This window comes from Corvus kubaryi, unplaced genomic scaffold, assembly GCF_017639235.1.
Source record: "Corvus kubaryi isolate FWS band 111438036 unplaced genomic scaffold, C.kubaryi_AGA036_p1.0 37272, whole genome shotgun sequence".
Classification (NCBI taxonomy): Eukaryota; Metazoa; Chordata; class Aves; order Passeriformes; family Corvidae; genus Corvus; species Corvus kubaryi.
In genome coordinates, this window is record NW_024581084.1 from 3,229,720 (window position 1) to 3,251,623 (window position 21,904).

Here is a 21,904-nt window from a genome sequence, read left to right on the forward strand (position 1 = left end):
GTGCGATGGTTCCCCCGCGGCTGCAGGGGGCGCTCCGGAGCGAGCTCGGGGAGCACACGGTAATGGCGGCCTGGGATCCCGGGAAGGGATGGGACAAAGGCTTCACAAACGCCTGGGGAGCCGATCCCGGTGTCCGGCTGGACCCTCGGGAACAGCAGGCTGGAACAGCAGGCTGGAACAGCAGGCTGGAACGCCAGGGACGAGCACAAATCCCGGGTGGCAGACGACATGTATCCAAACTGCGGAGCTGCGGTGGGAACCCCCCCGGAGGTCTGGGCAGGCTGGGCGAGCAGGGCTACAGCGCAGCGAAGGCTCGAAGCACCGGGGGTGACAGGGTGGCCACAGCCCGGCTCCCAGCGGGGCAGGGAAGGCGGGCTTGGGATCCCGGGGTTTCTCTGGCAGAAGGAATAAAAGCAGCCGAAGAAGCAGCCTCTCTCTCTGTCCAAACGCCGGGAACTGACTGCCCACCAACCCAAGTGAAAAGAGTAATCAGATGCACCCCAGCCCTGTAGCCAGGCCTTGTTTTTCTTAACTATCCAGCAATTTGTCCCCCTAGCAACACCTATGGGGAAAACTCCTTTAACAGAAAGAACCCCAGGAGAACTCCTAAAACCACAACAACACTGTATCCATCAACTAAACCGCATTACACTGTCTGGGTGAGACAGAGGAAGATGTAACACATGAAGCAGGCCTAAAGCATGATTTTCCCTTAGTCACTCTAGATGACTTGCTTGTCTGGAAGTCATGAGGCAAACTTCCTGTAATGTTGTCACTTTTCTGTTTTTCTAGATCATATAAACAGCTTTTGCCTTCCAGAAACTTGAATGTTGCACCCAAATGATATCTGAAGTACACTAATTTAGAGAAGATACAGTATTATCAGTAGTTCTTATAGATCTTTCCTCGTGTCATCAGAAGAGAATCGTGTGTCCTCGCCCCAGAGTGGTTAAAGAAAGAAGGGGTTTATTTTCAGCAGTAACTAATAATGAAAATTAGAATCAGAACGAACAATTTCACTTTTGAAATAAAGCAAGTTCCATTTAGCTAATTATAATTTCAGAATACTGCAATTATTAAAGGGATTTAGTTCATTTATTTATATGAATCACCTCTGGTTTAAAATACAATGGTGAAAACCGGCTTCAAAAGATTTTCTACATCTGAATACACAAAAATTATAGCGCAAGTCCCAGCATAATTTATATTCTGCAGTGGGCCCTTCAGAGCACTCATCAGAATCAACACATAATAGGCAAATGTCTAAATCCATACACCATTCTCACTGCTGACATTCCTTACATCTTTATATTAGGCATTGCCTAACCTATCAACCGCATTATCTTTTGCAATCCTTCCTCCCCTCTGCCCCTCCTTTCAAATTAGCTGTCATCGTCTCCAGTGTACCTTCAAACAGCCCCTAGTCACGTAGTTAAGTGCGTTAGTTCCCCAAATGAGTAACTGATGACTTCCAGTGACTTAATAGTGCCCTGAACAGATAAACTTTGATGGTGAGTAAAAAAGATTACAGTCTATATACAATGTCAGTTTGGGGATTGATGTTGAAACCTGAATACACCTAGTCTGCAAGTGAATGGCCTGAATTCAGATAACGGTGGACAGGCAAAAACTGGTTTAGTCTTTAAGATTAGCAATGTTGGTCTTACTCTCTGTATGTTATCTACTCAAAATAAACCACATGGCCTTGCTCATCTTCACACATTACTGCAATGAATCCTTAAGCATGTACAAATGGGTACTAAAGTTCAGCAAATTGAACCAAAAGCCAGTGCAAACATCATGTGCAAGGGAAAGAAAAAACTTCTAAGTCATTAAAAGAGCTTCAGTTCCTGCCTTGGTATTACATGATTTCAGCAAGTAGGTTCTAAAATATTGGAAGCTACAAACCTGTGCAATACCATAGTTCTCAAAAGACAATATTGTATCCTACCTATCCTCTTCTAGTTAGAACCCTGTGTATCTCCACATAGGTTATAGGAATCATAGAATCTTTTAGATTGGGAAAGACTTTTTTCAGGATCATCGTGTCCAACTGTTAACCTCCAGGGATGGTGACTCCACCACTTCCCTGGACATGCCATTCCAATGCTTGGCAACCCTTTTGGAGAAGAGATTTTTCCTAATATCCAATCTAAAGTTCCCCTGGCACAACTTGAGGCCATCTCCTCTTGTTCTGTCTCTTGTTACCTGGGAGAAAAGACCGACCCCCACCTTGGTACAACCTCCTTTCAGGTAGTTGTACAGAGTGATAAGGTGTCCCCTGAGCCTCCTTTTCTCCAGGCTGAGTCTCTCCAGCTCCCTCAGCTACTGTCCATCAGACTTGTGTTCCAGACCCTTCCCTAGCTCCGCTGCCCTTCTCTGGACATGCTCCAGCCCCTCAATGTCTGTCTTGTCGTGAGGGGCCGAAAACCGAACACAGGATTTAAAGTGTGGCCTCACCAGTGCCAAGCACATGGGGCCAGTCACCGCCCTACATACTGGACTGTGTGCTAGAAGCACACAAAAGAGTGGAGCACCGACTCCTGAATTTCTTCAGCCCCAGATAGCCTTAGGAGTGCTACTTTCTGTACTGCACTTGAGAATCCCACCACAAGTTTCATGTATGCTAAATAGCAATATCAACACACACTCAGTTTTATAATCCAGCCTTTGTATGACTCGCAGTTGAGTCACAAGAGATTAACGCAGAAAGCTCATTCCATCCTGATGTAAAAGGAGGGGTATGTTATGAAAGCATATTTGCAGGGAGTGCTCCCTTGGTAAAGGATAAGAAGGGAAGCCTGTAAGTTGTCTACGGAATGCACAATATCACACTCAAAATTACCAAGAAGAAAACAACGAAGCAAGGAAGCTAGTAAGAGTAATTCTCATGGGAGGAAACAATGAAGAAACTGTGATCGCTCCCGGGAAAACAGAAACGGCAGCACAGAACAAACCTCAACCGCAGAAACCCATTCATACGTTGTAGTCCACTGCTCAGGTCCTGCTCCTCCGGACAGCCAGTGCAGCATCCACGCCGGCAGAACCCAGCCGTGCCTTGCACTCTACGCAAGCAGCGCAAAGCTCGTGATGATGCCTTGTGAGGCCCCGGGGCCCCTGCGCCGAAGAACCTGTAGCGGAGGGAAAGAGTCACCGTGGCGGCGATAGGACCCAGGGGGCGCCCCGTGTGGCAGGGCGGAGCGAGCAGCCACAGACCCACCGCGCGGGAGCGCTCCCCAGCCGGCGGGACCAGACGGGCTGGGGCGGGTCTGCGTCGGCACACGGGGACAGCGGGCTGCGGTCCGGCGCGAGCAGGGGCATCCTCACGCTGAAGCGCGGGACGTGACTCAGGTACTGAGGCGGAGCCATCGTGCGTGATGTTGCGGGATGCTTGCCTGGCCCAGGGGGACGAACGCCGTGGGGAGCGCGGGGTGGGGGGTCCGGAGCCGGGTGAGCCGAATCCAGAGCGCCGGGCTGACCGAGGGCGCTTCTCTCCGTGGGGCTCTCCGGGCCACCGGATGCGCCCGAGCGCCGCCCAAGCTTTGGGCAAGCGCGGCATAGGAGTCCCGGGTTCATCACTCGCCCAGAAGCTGCGCTGGGCGCCCGTGGGGCGGTGAGCACCACGCCAACTGTCCTCGCACCCGTTGGCACCACCCCACGACGGTCGGCGGGGCGCCATCCCGCCGGCTGCGTTTTTCCCCGCGCATGGGGCCAGGCGGCCGCACCTCTGCCTCGGGAAACCCGCGTTGCCGTATGGATCGCCCAACGTCCTCATCGGCATCGGTCTGAAGCGCTGTCCGGGCGCTGAGCGGTGCTGGCCACCGAGCCCCGCTCAGCCTGCTAGGAGAGAGCGCTGCCCCCGGCTTCTCCTCTGGCAGCCGGGTCACGCCTAGGCGCGTAGTGCCGCCGGCCCGAGGGGGCACACCGGTGGCTCGTGGGACACCCGCGAGCTCGGGCTTTGTTCTCCACATTCATGGCCTCAGACTGTTACTGGGCGCCGAGGGTCTCCGTGAAAGCCTCGCCTCCGTGGTCCCTTCGCTACTGCTCACCTCCTATTTGAGTGTCGAGCCCTGGGAGGTGAATTTCGGAATTATTTGTCACAGCAGTGACCGTTCAGGTCCGTCAGAGCGAGCGACGCGCAGTCTGAGGGACAGTCCCCTCATAAGGACATCGTCGCAGCCCCGGGCATGAACTCCGTTACTCGGTTCAGCAAGCACACTAGGAACCGTGGGGCGCCGGGGCGCGGAATCGCGCGGCGTCTCCCTGGTCTGCGTGAGCATCGGCTGCGGCGGCGACCCAAGCGCTCCGCGGGAGTCGTCTCGGCCGAGGGCTGCGCCGGCTACGTGCCCGCCCCGGAGCGCCGCGCGAGCGGTCGTGGCCGTGCCGACGCCGCGACCGCCACCATTGTTTTCCCAACCCCGCTCCCCCGCCGCGCGGCGGCCGCCGCAGCCCGTCTCCATCTCTTGGGAAAGAGCCCTTTTCTGATGTTGCTCGCAATCCGCCTGGAGGGGTCTGCGGCTTGCCTTCTAAGCAATTCTGTGGAGAGAAGAAAAAGCGCTCAAAGGTGGAGTTGAATTCAGCAATTCAGCTTCCTCACAGGCGCAGACCGTTAGCACTGGTGGAAATTCACTCCCCTTGGGCAGCGGATTTGCATGCTTTTGGGGTAAAGCAATTGGAAAACCGTTCAATTTAGGATGTCACAGAGTAAAGTCATGTACGGCTTTGCAGTGTATATTTCAGAGGAAGCGGTGCGGCAGTCAGCCGTTTTAAAATGCAAACCAGAATCTATTAGTAGAATACACCTCTTGTGGTTCAGTCAGAAGTATAACTCAGAGTATATTATAGAAATAAGAAGGTGGCATTTTAAATTGAGACTGAAGTGGCAATTCACATATCTCAGTGTATGACACCCTATTATGCAGCTGCACTGCCCAAAGTGGTTGTGTAAAATGACACCTCTGAGCCAGACATCTTTCCTCACTATATTCAGCTACATGTGCTCACCTAGCTTGAGATACAGTGCATGTGCATGTGAGCACTTCATGTATTAGGGTAGTTCCATGGTATTCTGCAAAAATAAACACAGATGCCCAGCTGGTGACAGGACTAGACCCTTAATTAGTATTTATCTAGCTCCATCACTTTTTGGTTTCATACTAAACAATATAAGGACACTTCTCCACTGTAAGCAATTGGCAAGCATTTCTGTTTTTCTAAAGCTTCAACACATTGCAAAGACATCATAGCTGCAGGGCTGAAATTAATTTTCATTATACATGAAAACGCATTGTAAGTTGTTCCTAACTGAAGTTGGGATTCTGCAACTTGTATCTTTGAAAGCACATGGAAAACAGTCAGATAATTGCAATGCAACTGAAGGCATGTCTCTTTTATGTGAACACAGAAAGGGCATGTGCTCTTTGGTGTTAAGGTGCTGCTGTGATGCTGACATTGATGAACTTATGGTAATGGATGTGGTGTAAAAAAACCCACAGACATTTAGCAAAATAAATCCACTTCTCCAGAAACTGGGCATTTAATATAGATACAGTTACTCTGGAGGTCGACAATGCTGTTGTAATAGGAGTAGTATATTTGTTTTCCCAAATAATATAAAGAGCGGCACTCTAACATTTTCATGATATAAAATAAAACAGGCAAATAAATAGTCACAACTTTCCCTGTAGAGCACTTTACCTAGATAATAGAATTTAGACTGGTTAGTATTATCTGCTACACATAAAATTGCAGTGTGAATTTATTGTCACTGTGGTCTGCTAATAACTTGTGATGAATGTTACTCACTGTGCTGCAGCAGTGAACAGTTAAGATGTTTTGAGGCTAAATGGGGACTGGAGATTGGTTAATAGACAAGAGCTGGTATGGAACATCACTTGCAGCTACAGACAGCACAGAATTAAACTAGGAGTTCTGAGAAGGAGATGAGAGAATGGGGAAAACTGGCAAACCCTTAGGAAAGGCAGCAGATCCGGAAAACTGTCTCTGTTGAAACGGAGGGGGCCAAAATGGGACAGTAGCAGTCACTGTGGGGCCTTGCAGGGAGGACAGGAGGTCAGGATAGGCATTGGTAAGTATGGCAATGATTTTGTAGGGAACAGAAGTTTGCAGCAGCCTGTGTAATGAATATATAATTCAACTGGCTGATACTTAAGCAGGTAAGCCACAAGAAATGCACTAGTGGGCTTTACCAGTGGCCCATCTAAATGGCTTTATGAGGTACTTGAGTTGTAATAAAATTTGATTTAAAGATATATGCATCTGTACTTTAGAGAATCAGGAAGGAGTTAAAGTCATGCTGAATAGGCAGATGTCAGTGATGTCAATAAAAAGCATAGTTGTTTTAGATGTAGAGGGCTATCATAAGGGTCTGGAGAATATTAAAATAAAAATATTTTTTCAGGAATCATTTCCTGCAAAATTTCAGTAAAGCTGGTTAGTTTTAGGATTCTTCACTTAAAACCAAGAATAACATGCATATTTTGTTTAGTCTGCTTAGATTTTAATACCCTTGGGCAAATACAGGAGGTTTATGACTCCTATTAACACAGTATTGAGCAGCCTATGCTTTTCAGTGTATTCATACCCCCAACACCCTATGACGAGAGAATCATTATTTTCTTTGTTTCACAGATAAGAAAAGTGAAGGAGGATGTCTGCGTTGCTCAGTTTAGATCATCTTCCTTATTTTGTAATTATACAGTTCTCAAACAGGTGGGATTCCAGACTGAGGTCCTCACTGAACTGGGTTCCCTACTTGGAAGCTTATGTTCTGTTTTTGACAATAATCTTTTATTTGTATCACAGAAATTCAAGGTCGTCTTGATTTCAACCACAGTTAGCAGAAATTAATTATTCTTGAGAATTCTTGAAATTAATTCCTCTTGAGAACAGGAAGTTCTCAAGCTATATAGGTCAGCCTACATGTTCATAAATGTCCTTCCTACCCATACTGCTGACCAAGAAGTACAGCTACATTGCCAATAAGAGTATTGGCTAAACACGAATAATAGATTCTTGCCATTTCTAACTATGCTCTCCTCTTATATACATCATCCCAGAAACCACACCATCACACCACCCACAATGCTACCTGCAGTCACCTAATACTTCCTCCTAACTGAGTCTATATTAGTTTCCATGACAACAAGAAGATAATATCAGGAAGATGAAACCCCACAGATTTAACTACATTTGCTGCCTTTGTTTTACACATTACCAAACCCATTCATGACAGAAGGAATCTGGAATAAATACTGACAATACTATCATGTTTGTTGTGGAGATATGAAACTGAGCCACAGCCAGTTAAATGTAATTCTTTGCCTCTAAATAGGGCTGAGCTAACAAAAGCAGAAAGCAAAGCAAGCTGTTGCAATAGTTAGGTAGTAGCCTCCTATCTTAGCAGGCTTTGACAGTATCCCAGCACTGTAGTGAAATCCTAAGTAAAAATTTTGCCTGTGCTGAACCACAAGCCTGCCTTTTCTAAAGGTGGTAGCCCTTGTTGGTACATTTCACACAGGAACCTCTGCACTACTTCCTTATTATTTCTTGAGGTGAATACAGTCTTAGCCTAGTGAGGCACACCACAACAGGATGAAGTGCATCCTTGCTGTGTTTATGGAGACAGGCTTAATTTAGTTCTGGTTAATGGTCTTTTAATTTTGATGTGTTAACATGAACAACTAATGGACAAAACCAGACGAATAACATTGATTGTAGAATCATAGAATGGTTTGGGCTGGAAGGAACCTCCAAGTTCATCTCGTTCCAACCCCCTGCTGTGGGCAGAACACCTTCCATTAGACCAGGCCTGGAACTCTTCCAGGGATGGGACAGCCACAGCTTCTCTGGGCAACCTTTGCCAGGGCCTCATTACCCTCACACTAAAGAATTTCTTCCTAGTACCAGACCTAAACCTACTGTCAGTTTGAAGCCATTCCCCCTTGTTCTATCATTACATGCCTTTGTAACGAGTCCCTCTCCAGCCTTCTTGTAGCTACTTCAGGCACTGGGAAAGTGCAATAAGGTTTCCTCAGAGCATCTTCTTCTGCAGGCTGAACAGTCTGAATTCTCTCAGCCTTTCCCTTTAAGAGAGCTGTTTTTGATGCATGTGGGGGTGAAATGTGAACCACCCTTAAAAGGATGGCACTTGATCTGGTGTGCTAGTTTGTGGTGATTTTTAGCCAAATGTGGTAGTAGACATGACGTAAAGAGTAGTAAATGGATATTACTGTGTGTTTCCCTGTAGGCTTATTTTTATGAAGTGCTGGAAAGTAGGCCAGGTTCCCTCACATCAGCAAGTCGAGCTCTTTCATCCCAGCAGAACATAAAACCGTTTTAGAGACTGTTCCTCATGGCAAAGCTGGTAAGTTCCGTAAGGCACGTGGAACAGAATATGTCTCTTACAGGCTGACTTGCTCTGCTGGGCATGGAAGAGCTCAAGAATAGCCAGAAAGGAGAGTATTTTCCTATCGTGGGAGAACCGGGCTCCGGCAACCGCGGTTGCGAGCGCTGGGCGGGGGTGCGGCCCCGGCCCCGCCCGCGCCGCGCGCGCAACTCGCGGGCAGCGCCCGCCCCCCCCGCCCAAGTCACGTCCTGCACGTCTCAGTGCGGCTGCCGCCCGCGCGCGCCCTGCTGGGGCATCGCAGCGCGGGGTCACGCGGGGCCGCGGGCTCCTGCAGCCCCTGCTCCGAGGGTCGGAGTGGGGGCGGGGGAACCGGGTCTTCCTCCGAGCCGCGTCCGCACCAGGCTCGGTGCGCCGGCTGCCGAGTTGACTTCTATTCCCCCCGAAAAGCTTGGACAGTTCTCTTCTGGAAGGAATAAGCGTGCTGCCAAGTAGTTCTTAACGGTGTTCCTTCTCAAAGCCACTCGCCGCTTCATATGGCGTGGATGTAGTTTGCTATCGGGGTTCAGTACTGTAGGTCTGCAGAGGCTGCCCTTAAAAACAACTTTGCTATAGACGCAGTAAAGAAGACTGCCCCAGCCTGTGCGAAGAGCTGAACGCCATAAGGCACTGAATGTCCCCATCCAGCACTCTGTAAGCAGTCTGGAGACATTTCCAGTTGCTGTTTTTCAACAAAGCATGCTCATATATTATTACTAACTTCGTGTTGCATTAGAAGGGTAATGGAAACGAACAGAAACTGCCCAACCCTTCCCCCAACATTTTAAACCTTCACTCCAAACGAAATGTTCTGACAACTTGGAAGTAGTGCGAGTGATAATGCCTCCTACCCCCTGGAGTCCTTCAATTTTACATCTTATTTCTGTTCTTTATACATTTGAGCCGAGATACTTCCATCAGCATTACCTCTGTTATCATTAATATTACAGAGTTGCCACTGTCACAAGGATTACCCTTTGTGCATCTACTCCGTGCTGTCTGGTTATTGCTTTAAAAAAATAAGTCCTTATTTGAAGAATGCTTTATACCTTGTGTCAAACAAAAGCTACTGGGAAAAAGAGTTTTGAAGGGTGGACAGATCCCAGTGTTGGGAGTCTTGGCAGAGATGCATCTTAAGACTTTTATTTAGCAACTCAAAGCCTGCTGCAGGAATTGCCGAGTCTACCAAGCTGTGCATTTTTAGGAACTCTCACAGCAATCAGCAAATGAGCCACAAACACCTCGATGACTAGTTTTGTGGAGGTATTCTGTTTCCCTTCTTGTTAAAACATTTTAAGTTCAAGTTGTTTGGACTTTAAACAAATTGTTTTCTGTTTATATTTGATTTCCAGAAAAGAAGAGGTGAAGCCAATACTGTGAGGCTTACTGTGCCCATACAGGCCAGGGCATTAGAACAGCCATAGTCATGGCCAGATTTATTTCTGTATCATGTATATAAAGTTGTTTCTTCCAAGAAGTGGGAGTGCTGGTCTAAATACTATAGTAAGTACATCCATACCGGCCTATTAAGAATCGTGCATCTGGTGCTCAGTTGTCTAGACAAGTCTGCATCAGATTGTTGTGTCATACATAGTCTGGTTCTGAAATGGAGCTGTGAGAATTACGTAGTTCCCAACTTACAACAATCGCTATCCAGGCTTATATTGTTGAAAGCAGAAGCATTCTTTACTCATGTGCAACTATGGTTGCACTCCTCTTTTAGATACCACTGAAGAGAAACACTGACACAATCAATTGCACATTAAAGAAATGGCCAATTTTTGTACATGTAAGATTTAATGAGTAAGATCCTTATTTGAAGGTCACCTTAACATTTTCAAGACTTGTGTAGAACACAGATCCTACAAAAACCTAGCTGTTGTGATGCAGTAACTCCCTGTGCTCCTCACATACAGGGACACTTTATGTGCCTTTTCAGCGTCTTATTTACCCCACATCTCTCACTTTTAAAACCTGGCAGCATTACTGTCTAGAAACATAGTATTATCATGACAAAATATTTTTAGATGCAAAGGTGCTTATGGCTGCATATAGAAAATGTGAAAAATGCGATTCATCAAATATTACTTTTTCTTACTGATCACATAATAGCAACAATGGAAAGTATTTGCTTCAGGCGGGCAGTTGTACTGAGCACTGCTGGAGTTAATAATTTCCAGCATCCACAAAAATGGCTCGTGGAGATTTTCATTGCAGTTTAGCTTACGAACTTACCTGATGTGTGAAAAATGATAGCTCATCATCATCTCAAAAGGATCTATCTTTTCAAGAGAGCAGCGTATCAGGGCTGTACTGTTATCCTCGGTGGGAAATAAAAAACCTGGGTGATTAGTCCACCATTTCACAGAACACTTGTGATGCACCAAGCCTCCTAAGCGAATAGGCCAGGAGCTTCATGTAACAAGGTCTTTTTATATAAAAAGTCCTGCAGACTTTAATGCAGTAATTATTACATATTTGCAAAAGTCAAATAGACCCCTGAGCTGCTGTAATGGCTTCAGTTTTTCGATGAAACAGTGATTTATTTGGCTGAAATCCAGTTCTGACTTTGAGAGCTGTGAGGGGACATTCATTTAAAACTCAGCTGTGTGCATCTCATTTTCATGTATTTTTGCAAGCTCTGTAAGAACTGAACTCAAACAAGGAATAGTTAAAATTGTACTGCATCCTCAAGACTTATTTAAAATAGTTCCATGCCTTAGTTTTAATGGTAGTGCAATTTTAGACACTAATTGCTTTTTGTTTCTTAGGGAACACACAAGCTGCTTCATCATGGGAGCTGTAGTAGCTGACGATGGTCCATCTGGTGTTAAAGCCCCTGATGGAGGCTGGGGCTGGGCTGTCCTTTTTGGCTGTTTTATCATCACAGGATTCTCCTATGCCTTTCCTAAGGCAGTTAGCGTCTTCTTTAAAGAACTTATCCGGGAATTTGGCATTGGATATAGTGACACTGCGTGGATTTCCTCCATTCTGCTGGCCATGCTTTATGGAACAGGTGAGTAGTTATCTGGTTTTGAAACCGTACTGTGTCATACAATTAAGTTTGTAACACAGCCATTTACAGTGTGTATCATGACTGCATATCATTCCTTGTGTGCAAGTAAGGCATTCCAAAGAAGAATTACTATTAATCACTTAAACCAAACAGTTATTTAAGCCCATCCAGCTTGGATTTAAAATTACGTGTCTTTAACTCAGTAGCTGCTGAAGATGATGAAAAAGAAAAATCACAAGGCACTCTGAAGACAAAAAAGATTGAAGTATTTGACTACAGAGGAAAGGACATTTTTCCTGATTGGCTTGACTGTATGGACAGAGTACAGAACAAGTCAGAATCATTGAGGAAACACCTTAGACCTTTAAGATCATTGATTCCAACCATGAACCTAACATTCTGAAGTCCACCAAAGAAATACAAAGTGTCATAAAATCAGTTGCAAAAGTTGGTTTATCTTAGCAACTGTAATTTGCTTTTCTTGCCTAGGTCCACTTTGTAGTGTATGCGTCAATCGCTTTGGTTGTCGCCCTGTCATGCTGGTGGGTGGCCTTTTTGCCTCAATGGGGATGGTGATAGCTTCCTTCTGCACAAGCATCATTCAGATCTATCTAACTGCAGGTGTGATTACCGGTAAGTAGTACGCATTGCTGAAAATGAGTTAACTTATGTCTTAGCTTTAGGCTGAAATTTTGTGTAAGTGAAAAATACCTGAAGTATCAGGATCACCCAACTGGGCTTTTATAAAGATGGCAGATAAATGTGGAAAAAAAATGTCATTTATTTCTGTTATGAATGTTTAATAGTGTGAAGTGTAATCATAAAGTACAAGAATACTATGGGGGTAGAATGCTTTGTGTTATCTTGGGATTCTTTTGTCCATTTTGAATAAAACTGTTTTCTCTTAAGTTATGAGTCAGAAAAATTGTAATTAGAATATCTTTAACAGTGATACTGTAGGCCAGTATTAATTTTTACATACCTTCTGCTACAGGTTTGGGTTTGGCACTAAACTTTCAGCCTTCACTCATCATGTTAAACCGTTACTTTGACAAACGCCGGCCCTTAGCCAATGGGCTATCTGCTGCTGGGAGTCCAGTGTTTCTTTGTGCTCTCTCACCGTTGGGGCAGATACTACAACATGAGTACGGTTGGAGAGGAGGATTTCTTATCCTGGGTGGGATGCTGCTCAACTGCTGTGTATGCGGAGCATTAATGAGACCTTTGGAGCCACCCAAAAAGTCTGAAGCTACCAAAGAGCCAGTTGAGAAGAAAGTAAAGAAAAAACTTCTGGATTTCAGTGTGTTTAAAGACGGTGGTTTTGTAATCTATGCTCTAGCAGCATCTATCATGGTGCTTGGCCTCTTTGTTCCCCCGGTTTTTGTTGTGAGTTATGCCAAGGATTTAGGGTCTCAAGACACCAAAGCAGCTTTTCTTCTGACTATTCTGGGATTCATTGATATCTTTGCTCGGCCAATCTGTGGAATGGTAGCTGGTCTTAAATGGGTTAGACCACGCTGTGTCTACCTCTTCAGTTTTGCTATGATTTTTAATGGCTTTACAGATCTTATGGGTTCTATGTCTGTTGATTATGGTGGACTGGTGGTCTTTTGTATTTTCTTTGGCATTTCTTATGGAATGGTAGGTGCTCTTCAGTTTGAAGTTCTCATGGCTATTGTTGGTACGCAGAAGTTTTCCAGTGCTATCGGTTTAGTGCTCCTGGCAGAAGCTATGGCTGTTCTGATTGGTCCACCATCAGCAGGCAAGTATGCCATTTAGTTCAGAATTTAAAATTGTGTGCATTGCATCCATTTACACAAAACGTAAGGGAGCAGAAGAAAAGATGTGAGTCACTCGAGAAATGCAGATTGTTGCTAGTGCTGCACATGCTTCAAAGGCTTTCTGCAGTTACACTGAAATATCCGAGAAGGGGTGGAATGAACCTTTTCCCTCTTGGATCTATTTCAGGATTGGTTAAATTGCCATCTGGAGATGCTATTTCTCCTCTGAAGGCCTGCACTGAACTTCTTATTGGTAGATAGCTGACTGGGATTCAGAACATGAAACCTGTCAAGTTTCTTTGGGAAATACTAGGATACATTCTCGATATGGTAGACTTGGAGGAGGAAAGAAAACATCTGAAGGAAGAAAAAAAAAAAACTTACGAGGAGGACTATAAAACTGGAGTGATTTAAGGAAGGTAGAGTGCTTCTATTGCACGTCTCACAACCCAAGAATAAGGGGACATGACAAAATAGTCAAATTCATTAATTTGAAGTCAAAAGTGCAAATTAATTACCAATCAAAGAACATACATTTTACAGACCCTGAACTGAAACACACTTTCCCTCCCAAAACCCACCAGGTCACTGCCATGAAATGTCTACTGTTTATACCAGACACTAAAAACATCAAGTATTTTTACTGTGACAGAACCTCCTTCATGGGAAAACCAGTACTATGCACTCTGATCTTCAGGTTCGGAGAGGCACTTCCTTCATATCCTCCCACTTGTTCTTTCCATCCACCAAGTCCCTTGAAAATTCACCCTTACCAGTGTCAGAATCAGTCAATTACTCCAGACTATTACTCTGACTATTGAATAAGATTTGCATTTAAAGCAGACAGTGCACTGCCCATGTAGAAAGGTAAACGAGATTGGGAGCAAGAGGATAATGATGACCAGATCATGATACAGATGATACAGATCCCAGCCATGGATGCACACATTTTTATCTGAAACACAAAGCGCTTGTTTGATGTCTTGCATCTGAGGGCGAGGCTGATTTTATTTCAGATGAACTGCATGCCTCTGTGTGTGCAAGGGGAATACGTGTTTCGGGATGTCATGTAAAGTCAGTGACTGTTAAACTGAACTGAAATAACTGACAAATATTTTGTTACAAACTTGTTAAAATTCTATTTCAAAAAACTTGGTTAGATAATCACGGTGATTCTAGACAGGAGAGTCAAAATATTTTTAAAAAGCAGAAAAATATTCACTGCAACATAATCACTTTTTTTAAATTACCTGGAATGTTGCCTTTTTCAGGAAAACTCCTGGATGCAACGGAGAGGTACATGTTTGTTTTCATTATTGCTGGAATTGAAGTTACCACCTCAGCCCTTGTATTGGCCTTGGGAAATTTCTTCTGCATTCAGAAAAAATCAGAAGAACCACATACAAAAGAAGAAGCAGCAGAAAGAGAGGAATTAAACAAATCTGAAAACAAATCTCCTGAAGATGCCAAGGTGGACTCTATTGAAGTGGAGCAGTTTCTGAAAGATGAGCCTGAAAAAAATGGTGAAGTTGTAACTAACCCAGAAACATGTGTGTGAGCATGACAAGGAACCGCAAAGTGTTTAGAAAAGAAAGATTTTCAACGCTATTTATTTTAGAAACAGAAATAGTTTAGGGCTGGGCCATCAGCTTTAGTAACCGGGGGCTAGTCAGCTCATCAAGTTTCTTTGGAAGCTGATTAGCTAGACAACATCTTACTGGAAAATTAGCTTTATCAGTAATAGGTGGAGCATTGTGGTTATACATTTTATGTGAACTAAAAAGCTTTTATGAACACAAGTAGGCTCTTGCTATGCATCACCAGAAACTGCTCACTTGGAAGCTATAGGAAACGTATATTCTAAGAAAAGTGGAATTATATGTATGTTCTCAGACTATTGATGAAATCGCTGTGTTGTGTGGCTAAATATAATTTCCCTGTGTTCTCAGTGAAGGGAAAAGAGCTTGAGATGGATAAAAATCTCAGGAACTTAAAGGTCTCCATTAGGTTTTTGAATTTCTTACCTTTTTAGACTTTTTAGAGCAATTGGCTCAGCCCTAACTTAATTTTGATAATATCTGTAACTTTGATTTATGTAAATGCATTTCTGCCTAAACCTGTAACCTTTGCAATTATCATCTGGAAAGCCTGTTTTTGGAAAGGCACATTACAGATAGTGTCCTCAGCAGATCACACAAGTGGTATTCTGAGGTGGTACTAAAAGAAAAAAAATGAGCAGAATGGATCCTGACAAACCGTAAGCAAACAAAATTAGCCCACAATTCCACATGCTGTTTTCAGTAAAATTTTCCTAGAGCACTGAAAAATATTACAACTAATATGGAGAAGATGATTAGGTTTAGTAGAACAAGGAGAAGATGATTATTAGGTTTATTAGAATATTCTGAAGAAGTGTCCCTTTTGCTTATAAAAGAAATGGTGCAAGTTTCCAGATGACCTATAGAGTGGGTAGACTTAGGGAGGAAACATGAGTCATCCATAAAATGCAATGTTAGCATCACAGGAAGGTTTTAACATGTTTGGTTTTGATTTTTTTTCTTCCCCATTTACCTCACTTCCCTGCCTTTTGCATAATCTATGGAAGTTCGAAGTGCCATTCAAAGTGCTGGTTGAGGAAACATGATGGAACTGTTCATCATATTTATGACAGCATGGTACTGAATAGAAAAGGAAGGCAAAAGGAAGGCATTCTATTTCTTTTTTCACCCAAAACCACTCCAGAAATGTAGTTTTTTTTAATACAAAACCATGCTAACTGCAGCCCACCTCTCAGATCTGCTTATAAAAGACTGTCTAGGTTTTGTAACTGCAGTCACAATCTTTAAAGCAGACTAACTGTAACAGTTTTCTTAGTAGTAGCAAAGCAATATTGGCTTTCAAGTGCCAGAATTGTTCCGCTTAATAACTGAAAACTAAAAGACCCTAATCCCTTAAAACCCTGTATCCCCTTTAAATTAACATCATTGTTTCATACTTTACCATTTTTAACAGAAACAAAGTGCCAAAACCATGAACCATTCTCTAACGAAATATCTCAGATACCGGCTTCCATATTTGTAGTTTCTTTAAAATGATTTTGCATTGTTAGGACAACCTTGCACAGAAATTGGAAAGTTCGAATCGTAACTTTTAAAAGAAATGGATGCTTCACAGAATAAACTGTTTGTTTTTATATCCTATGTAGTGCGTTATTTTAAAATCTTGTATTAATTTAGTGGCAGCGATTGTAGTGAATGACATTTCCCAGCTGTAAAAACTTACTCACTGAACTTAGCTCCAGTTTGCTAAAGACTAAATCGGTACTTGAAACACAACACTGGTAGCTCCAGAAGGCAAGAGAAAAATGGAATCCACAGAGTAATTTATTATATCCTTGGAGGCTGCTGCAGATGATACATGAAGGCCTGATACAGCTTTCAGACTGGAGGTCCCTGTTGTTTCAAAAAGCAAAAACTAGAAACCTTTCCAAAGGTGAATTCAGATTCTCAAACAGCCACTTTTGTCTTACTGTGTGTTTTGATCACTGGATTTCTTTGCTAGATAATGCTATACGCTGTTATCACAGAACTAAGTGATTATTCCTTTGACCTCAGGTTTTGGCACAATTTTAAGTTTCTGTACATTCTGCAAATTGTCTAGACTGCTTTATATGTGTCAGAATGTCATTTGTGCGTATCATACTGACTTTCCAGACTAGGTTTCATTTTCCATACATAATACTTCTACAGTTAAGCTGGAAACAGGAAGTTTTATGTTACAATTTTACATGTTTCGAGACAGAAGAGGAAGTTAGGAAGACAAGGAGACACGTTTCAACAAGAAACCATAAATAATCTCGTAAGTAAAACTAGTGTTCACAGAAAGGCTGCATTTGCCTATACAAGTTATTTTCTTCAACTCAAAGATCAATTACTCTGACTGGGACTGCCAGTGTTCTTGCGCTGTTTTCAGCACAGACCTACCAATGGATTGCAGTCTTTATGACAGCACGAGCTGCTTACTGAATGAGAGTGGTCAAATTACAGGACTCCTTTATTGACTGTGAGAAAAAAAAGGGTTAGAATTTAATTCGCTAAGCAGCTTAAAAAGCCACATGAGCAGTATAAAATCTTTTATTGTTTTCATTAATCACAAGAAGCATCAATACAAAGGTGAGAAACTCCCAATGCAGCTCTCTTAGCAACATCAAAATTGGCAGGCTTGAGAGTACTTCAGAGTTCTAGAGCCAGTTAAGCTCCTTGCTCCCATTCTGTCCCATTCAAGGGTAACACCCAAGTGTGTGCCAGCCCTCCAGTCCTCTTTCTATTTAGCTGCCTTTATCTTCTTGGAAAGAGATTTGTTATACTGATGGGAAGGAAACCTCCATGCCAGATCCCCAGGCTGCTGGCCACTATACTAGACTGTGCTGAAGCATGTACCCAACTGTTCCTATCCAACATGGCCACAAAGGCCTTCACACTGACCTCCTGTTTTATAGAACTCTTCCCTTCCTCCCCAATGTGTTGAAAAACCAAAACCAACCAAAACCAAACCTCACAAGCAGCTAGTCCTTAGATTCCCAGCACTGTCCAGCCAGGCTCCTTATTAATTTAACTCTGCTTATTGTAAATATTTAAATAGATTGACAAATATAAATACATATATATATTTTGTATATTTAGAAGCAAGGAATTGATTTAAAATTCCTCCAGTTATTTTGGTACTGTATCTCTTTAATCTCAATACCACTGAGATGCCCTTAAGAGCAGTCTGCGAGATGTGCTCTTCCATATATTTTGAGGATGCATATGGGTCAAAGACATAAAGCATTGCTAAGGAGCCATTAACTGCCCAGGGTCACAGATGGAACAGTTTCACGCAACATCTACCCAGATGAATCTTCGTTCAACCTTCACCTGATTAAAATTTTGTGATTTGAAAAAAGGGAAGAGGAAAAGGAAGGGAGTGTAAGTAATTATGCAACTGAATTGCCAAGCATCCAAACATTATGGTCTACTCCTGCATCATACGCTATTGAAACAAATGTAATTTCTTTAGACACACAGTTCATATATATATATGAATATATAAGAAGCCTGGAAAGTAAACAATCAAAAATCTGAAAGACAGTTTTCAGAGATTATTTCTCTGAAAGTAGTGAATGGTCTTTTACCCTGCAGGCTAGCAACATTTTTAAAGCCTTTTGGATCTTCATACATTCTATAAATTGTGTGCTATAGGATTTATGGTTAAAATATGGTATGATTGATCATGTAATGGATCTTAGGCCCTTATTTTCCTGATGCAAGGAGAAGAAATGTGTATAAATGCCAGTAACACAGAGAGACTATATGAACAAGTATACATGTGTTTGTACATATGTATTTACGTATGTATATATATAGATAGATATGTAAAACATGCAAAATACTCATAGGAGTAGATTAGGGACAGTTTGCCCATTTATTAGACAATGAGCAGAGTTACAATTATATTCTTCCTCCTATACAAAGATAAGTTTTTTTTGAAATTTTTTGAAAATTCTAAATGAAATATTTTGTAGCTATTTGGAGCCTAGAAGACCTCAGCAGAATTACAAGTCCTAAAGTGATCCAGCTATCTGTTTAAAGCTAAGTTAAGACTTCAGAAGGTATGAAGGTATGGTGTAAAGGACTGGAGAGATCTTGTGCTAGTATTAAATTGCATCCACACAAATGTGTATTAGGCAATGTAGAATCATTCTCTAAAAAGAAATGAGAACATTCCCCTAATTGAGCAACCAAACTTCAAACCGAAAAAGCAAAATTCATATATGCACCTGTGGTAACATCCCAAAGAAAATGTTTAGTTTGGTAGACAATCATAAACAGAAGAATTTCAGAATGCACTCTTACATTACACTGTTACAGCGGTAAGTACTGACCTGTGTACGTGCGTCCATGTCTCTTTGTCACACTTGTCTTTAGGATTATGGGAATACACTTCAGTTTTGTGTGGGATGACATTTTGTTTCTTGTTAATGCACTTTAATGTAATGTGTACATTTATACTTAGGTTTTTTAAAATGCTTTTCTAGTAAACTGTTGCAAATGTAGTGAATAAATAAAGTTGTCAAAAACTGTGGGTCTGAGAAAATAACATCAGAAAAAATTAACACCCCAATTGGAAATTTGGCTTCATTTGCACATGCTTAAACAGCTACACAGAGACAACAGTGTTTATAGAGAAGAGGTGACACTTAGCTCACAGGCAGCCAGAATTTAATGTGGGCAAGGGGACTGTTTTTGCCATGACTCATAGTTTGGCCAATTCCAAAATGGGTATGTGCTCCTGCTGTAAATGATCCTGAAGAGTATTTGAAAGCATCATCTAATTTAAAGTAACAGCTATTAATTTTGTGCTGTGCAAAAAATATTAATGTTCTCCTCTGAATAGTGCTCCAGGTTTTGTTTGCAGGTAAAGTTTTATGAACTGTCATGACTTACAAAGCCCAAAATAGTTTGAATACCAACATGCCAGCAAGCTGTTTTTACTGTCAAATGATGCTCTTTAGAACTTGAAAGCTCCTGAGAAAACACAGCATAAGAATACATTTATGTTGTGGTTTTTTTGATCCTATGGTACCTCAGCTAGGACTGGCTCCTCAAGGTACACTCTCAAGGCTACACCCAAGTGAATCAAAATTACAAGCTCTTCAATGTAGCAAGACCTACCTTTTGTGATCTAGAAGACTGACACCTACTTGCGCTTAATTCTAAGTATCTCTGGCAAGAAATTGTTGAGAAATCTCTCTAAGCTCAGCTTCAGAAGTTTCTCTGTATATCTACACTGAAAAGGTCATAGGTCTAGCTTACATTAACCCCCACGTTTGAATAGATACATGATTACCTTTTTTATATGCTAGTTCAGTTAAACTGGCAAGACTTAAGGTGTAATCAAACACTTCGCCACCCCAACGGCCAGATCAAGTCATATGCCGCTACAGGAAGTAATGTTACGGGGTGGACTGAAGTGACAGAACTTACTAGCGTGTAGTCAGCCCACCCTTGTGACAGAAAACCAGAGTTTATCTTTGCCTCTGGTTCTCTTTGAGTCTGAAAGAAGGAAGTAGGGCCATTCGCTGTAGGGGAAAATGGGTTCGACCCGAGCTGCACAGCTGTTGTTCCCTGCTGCCGGACCTGTTGAAGGAAGGTGATCCACCGACACTGAAAGAGTAAACAACCTTGACTATGACAGGGGCACTGCATATGAGAAGCAACAGCTTTGGAATGGATTGTTTTAGCAGCTTTCTCAATGCTTCTGAGATAGAGCTCATCTTTGTGCGAGTAGGAGAAAAGGTGTATCTACTAAAAAGCATTAAAATGCTTATGCTCTTAAAAGCATTTTGCTAGTGACACAGTCTGTGAGATCAGCAGTCCTGTATTTGTCTGAGAAAGTATGGCAAATTAGAGACAGAGTAAAAAGCTACTTACCTCTAGTTATACACTGTAGTTCCTTGACTGATCTCTCTATTTGCTTTGTCATGTCAGCAGCATTTCAGCTGGCAGCCTTCCTCACTAATCCCAGATGAATACCTCAGGTGCATTAAGAAAGGATAGCCCTTGCTTTTCTAACTTTTCATCTACTACTCTTTTAACAGTTTAAAACCTTTCACAGTAAAACTCTGAATGCGATGAAGAAGTATATCCAGATTTTAGTATTTAAAATTTTTAAATACCAAAAGACTTTTTCAGTCTTGTTGAAAAATATGCCTTAAGATCCATTGTTGACATGTCAGACAAACTTAAAATACGTTTTTTTGCCAGTGAGAGCAGAGAAACATTCGCTGTTTGGGGTCTTCTAAGAAAAAAAAAATCTGTGCATGACCTCAAATTACTCTGGTTTACCCTTTCCTTAAGAATTAAGGGAAATATAAGAAGCTCTGTCCTGCCTTTGTGCCTGTAATACTTGCAGGTCTGAACCAAGCTGAGGACTGTAATTAAGCAAATTTTTTCTTGTTATGCTCAGGACTACGTATTTTCTTCCTAGCGCATAATGTACCAAATGAATTCCTGTTTTGTTCCACATCCCACCCCAAGCATTCTGGATTTGCCACAGCAAAGACACTGTAGACTAGGGCTTTAGGATGATCTGCACCCTTTCTCCCTTTTTCCATATTCTTCGTCCATTAGGCATATATATATATATATATATATACACACACACACATACCTCAGACCTAGATCTTAAGCATTTTGAATCAAGAATTGTCCAAAATGTGATCAACAAAGAACACTTTTTTTTAAGGCCTATTTTTGTAGATTCTGCATGTACAGTTCTCCTCTCATTTTCTATTATCCCTCTGCCTGCAGCATGTAATGGTTTTGACAGAAGAAACACAGCATATTAGTCTTAATAATATTAAGCAAGAAAAAACTCCACCAACATCTAAGAAGTAGTCGTAAAGTGTTAATACTGTGCAAATATCTGCTGATAAAGTCAGTACGATTTTGCTGTGAAACACACTCTTACTGAAGATCAGGCCTCTGAGCACTCTCCCAGTACAAAAGTACTGAACGATGCACAGTCACTTAAACCTAGACATATACATGTACAGTCAGTAACTGTCACTTGAATGAACCAGAAGGAAATGTACTGGTTTTAATAACAAAGTACTGTATTCTTTCACAGTAAAACCTTTTTATTATTAACCTATCTCATCCA

General features: G+C 42.5%; 2 protein-coding genes across 11 annotated transcripts in view; one reads left to right on the forward strand and one right to left on the reverse strand.

Moving 5' to 3' along the window:
- The window catches only part of CCDC57 (coiled-coil domain containing 57), a 43,661-nt gene extending 35,867 nt beyond the window's left edge, over nt 1-7,794 (reverse strand). For 3 of the 8 annotated variants that reach the window (XM_042025674.1, XM_042025676.1, XM_042025677.1), the window contains exon 1: nt 2,958-7,789. In XM_042025674.1, coding sequence (XP_041881608.1) covers nt 2,958-3,781 — 824 coding nt within the window. In that variant the 5' untranslated portion in view covers nt 3,782-7,789. Of the gene's footprint in view, nt 1-2,957 lie in introns of all 8 variants that reach the window. The other 5 variants (XM_042025673.1, XM_042025672.1, XM_042025679.1 and 2 more) reach the window with 5 other exon arrangements.
- Nucleotides 3,261-16,401, forward strand: SLC16A3 (solute carrier family 16 member 3). Of its 3 annotated transcripts, none has more exons than XM_042025695.1 (5): nt 3,261-3,351; nt 11,176-11,420; nt 11,910-12,053; nt 12,415-13,182; nt 14,473-16,401. In XM_042025695.1, the coding sequence occupies exons 2-5, from the start codon at nt 11,198-11,200 to the stop codon at nt 14,757-14,759; spliced, it is 1,422 nt and encodes a 473-aa protein (XP_041881629.1). In that variant the 5' UTR covers nt 3,261-3,351; nt 11,176-11,197; the 3' UTR covers nt 14,760-16,401. The 3 variants fall into 3 exon arrangements, with proteins under 3 accessions (XP_041881629.1, XP_041881631.1, XP_041881630.1); XM_042025697.1 differs by lacking the exon at nt 3,261-3,351 and adding an exon at nt 7,841-8,386; XM_042025696.1 differs by lacking the exon at nt 3,261-3,351 and adding an exon at nt 8,802-9,907.
- The last annotated feature ends 5,503 nt before the right edge of the window (nt 16,402-21,904 follow it).

What these genes read in the sequence shown, in the direction of transcription:
- SLC16A3 (XM_042025695.1), top strand. Translation starts at nt 11,198, where the DNA reads ATGGGAGCTGTAGTAGCTGACGATGGTCCATCTGGTGTTAAAGCCCCT. An exon ending in AACTGCAGGTGTGATTACCG is followed by an intron (nt 12,054 to 12,414) that starts GTAAGTAGTACG and finishes CTTCTGCTACAG; the next exon opens with GTTTGGGTTTGGCACTAAAC. An exon ending in GATTGGTCCACCATCAGCAG is followed by an intron (nt 13,183 to 14,472) that starts GCAAGTATGCCA and finishes TGCCTTTTTCAG; the next exon opens with GAAAACTCCTGGATGCAACG.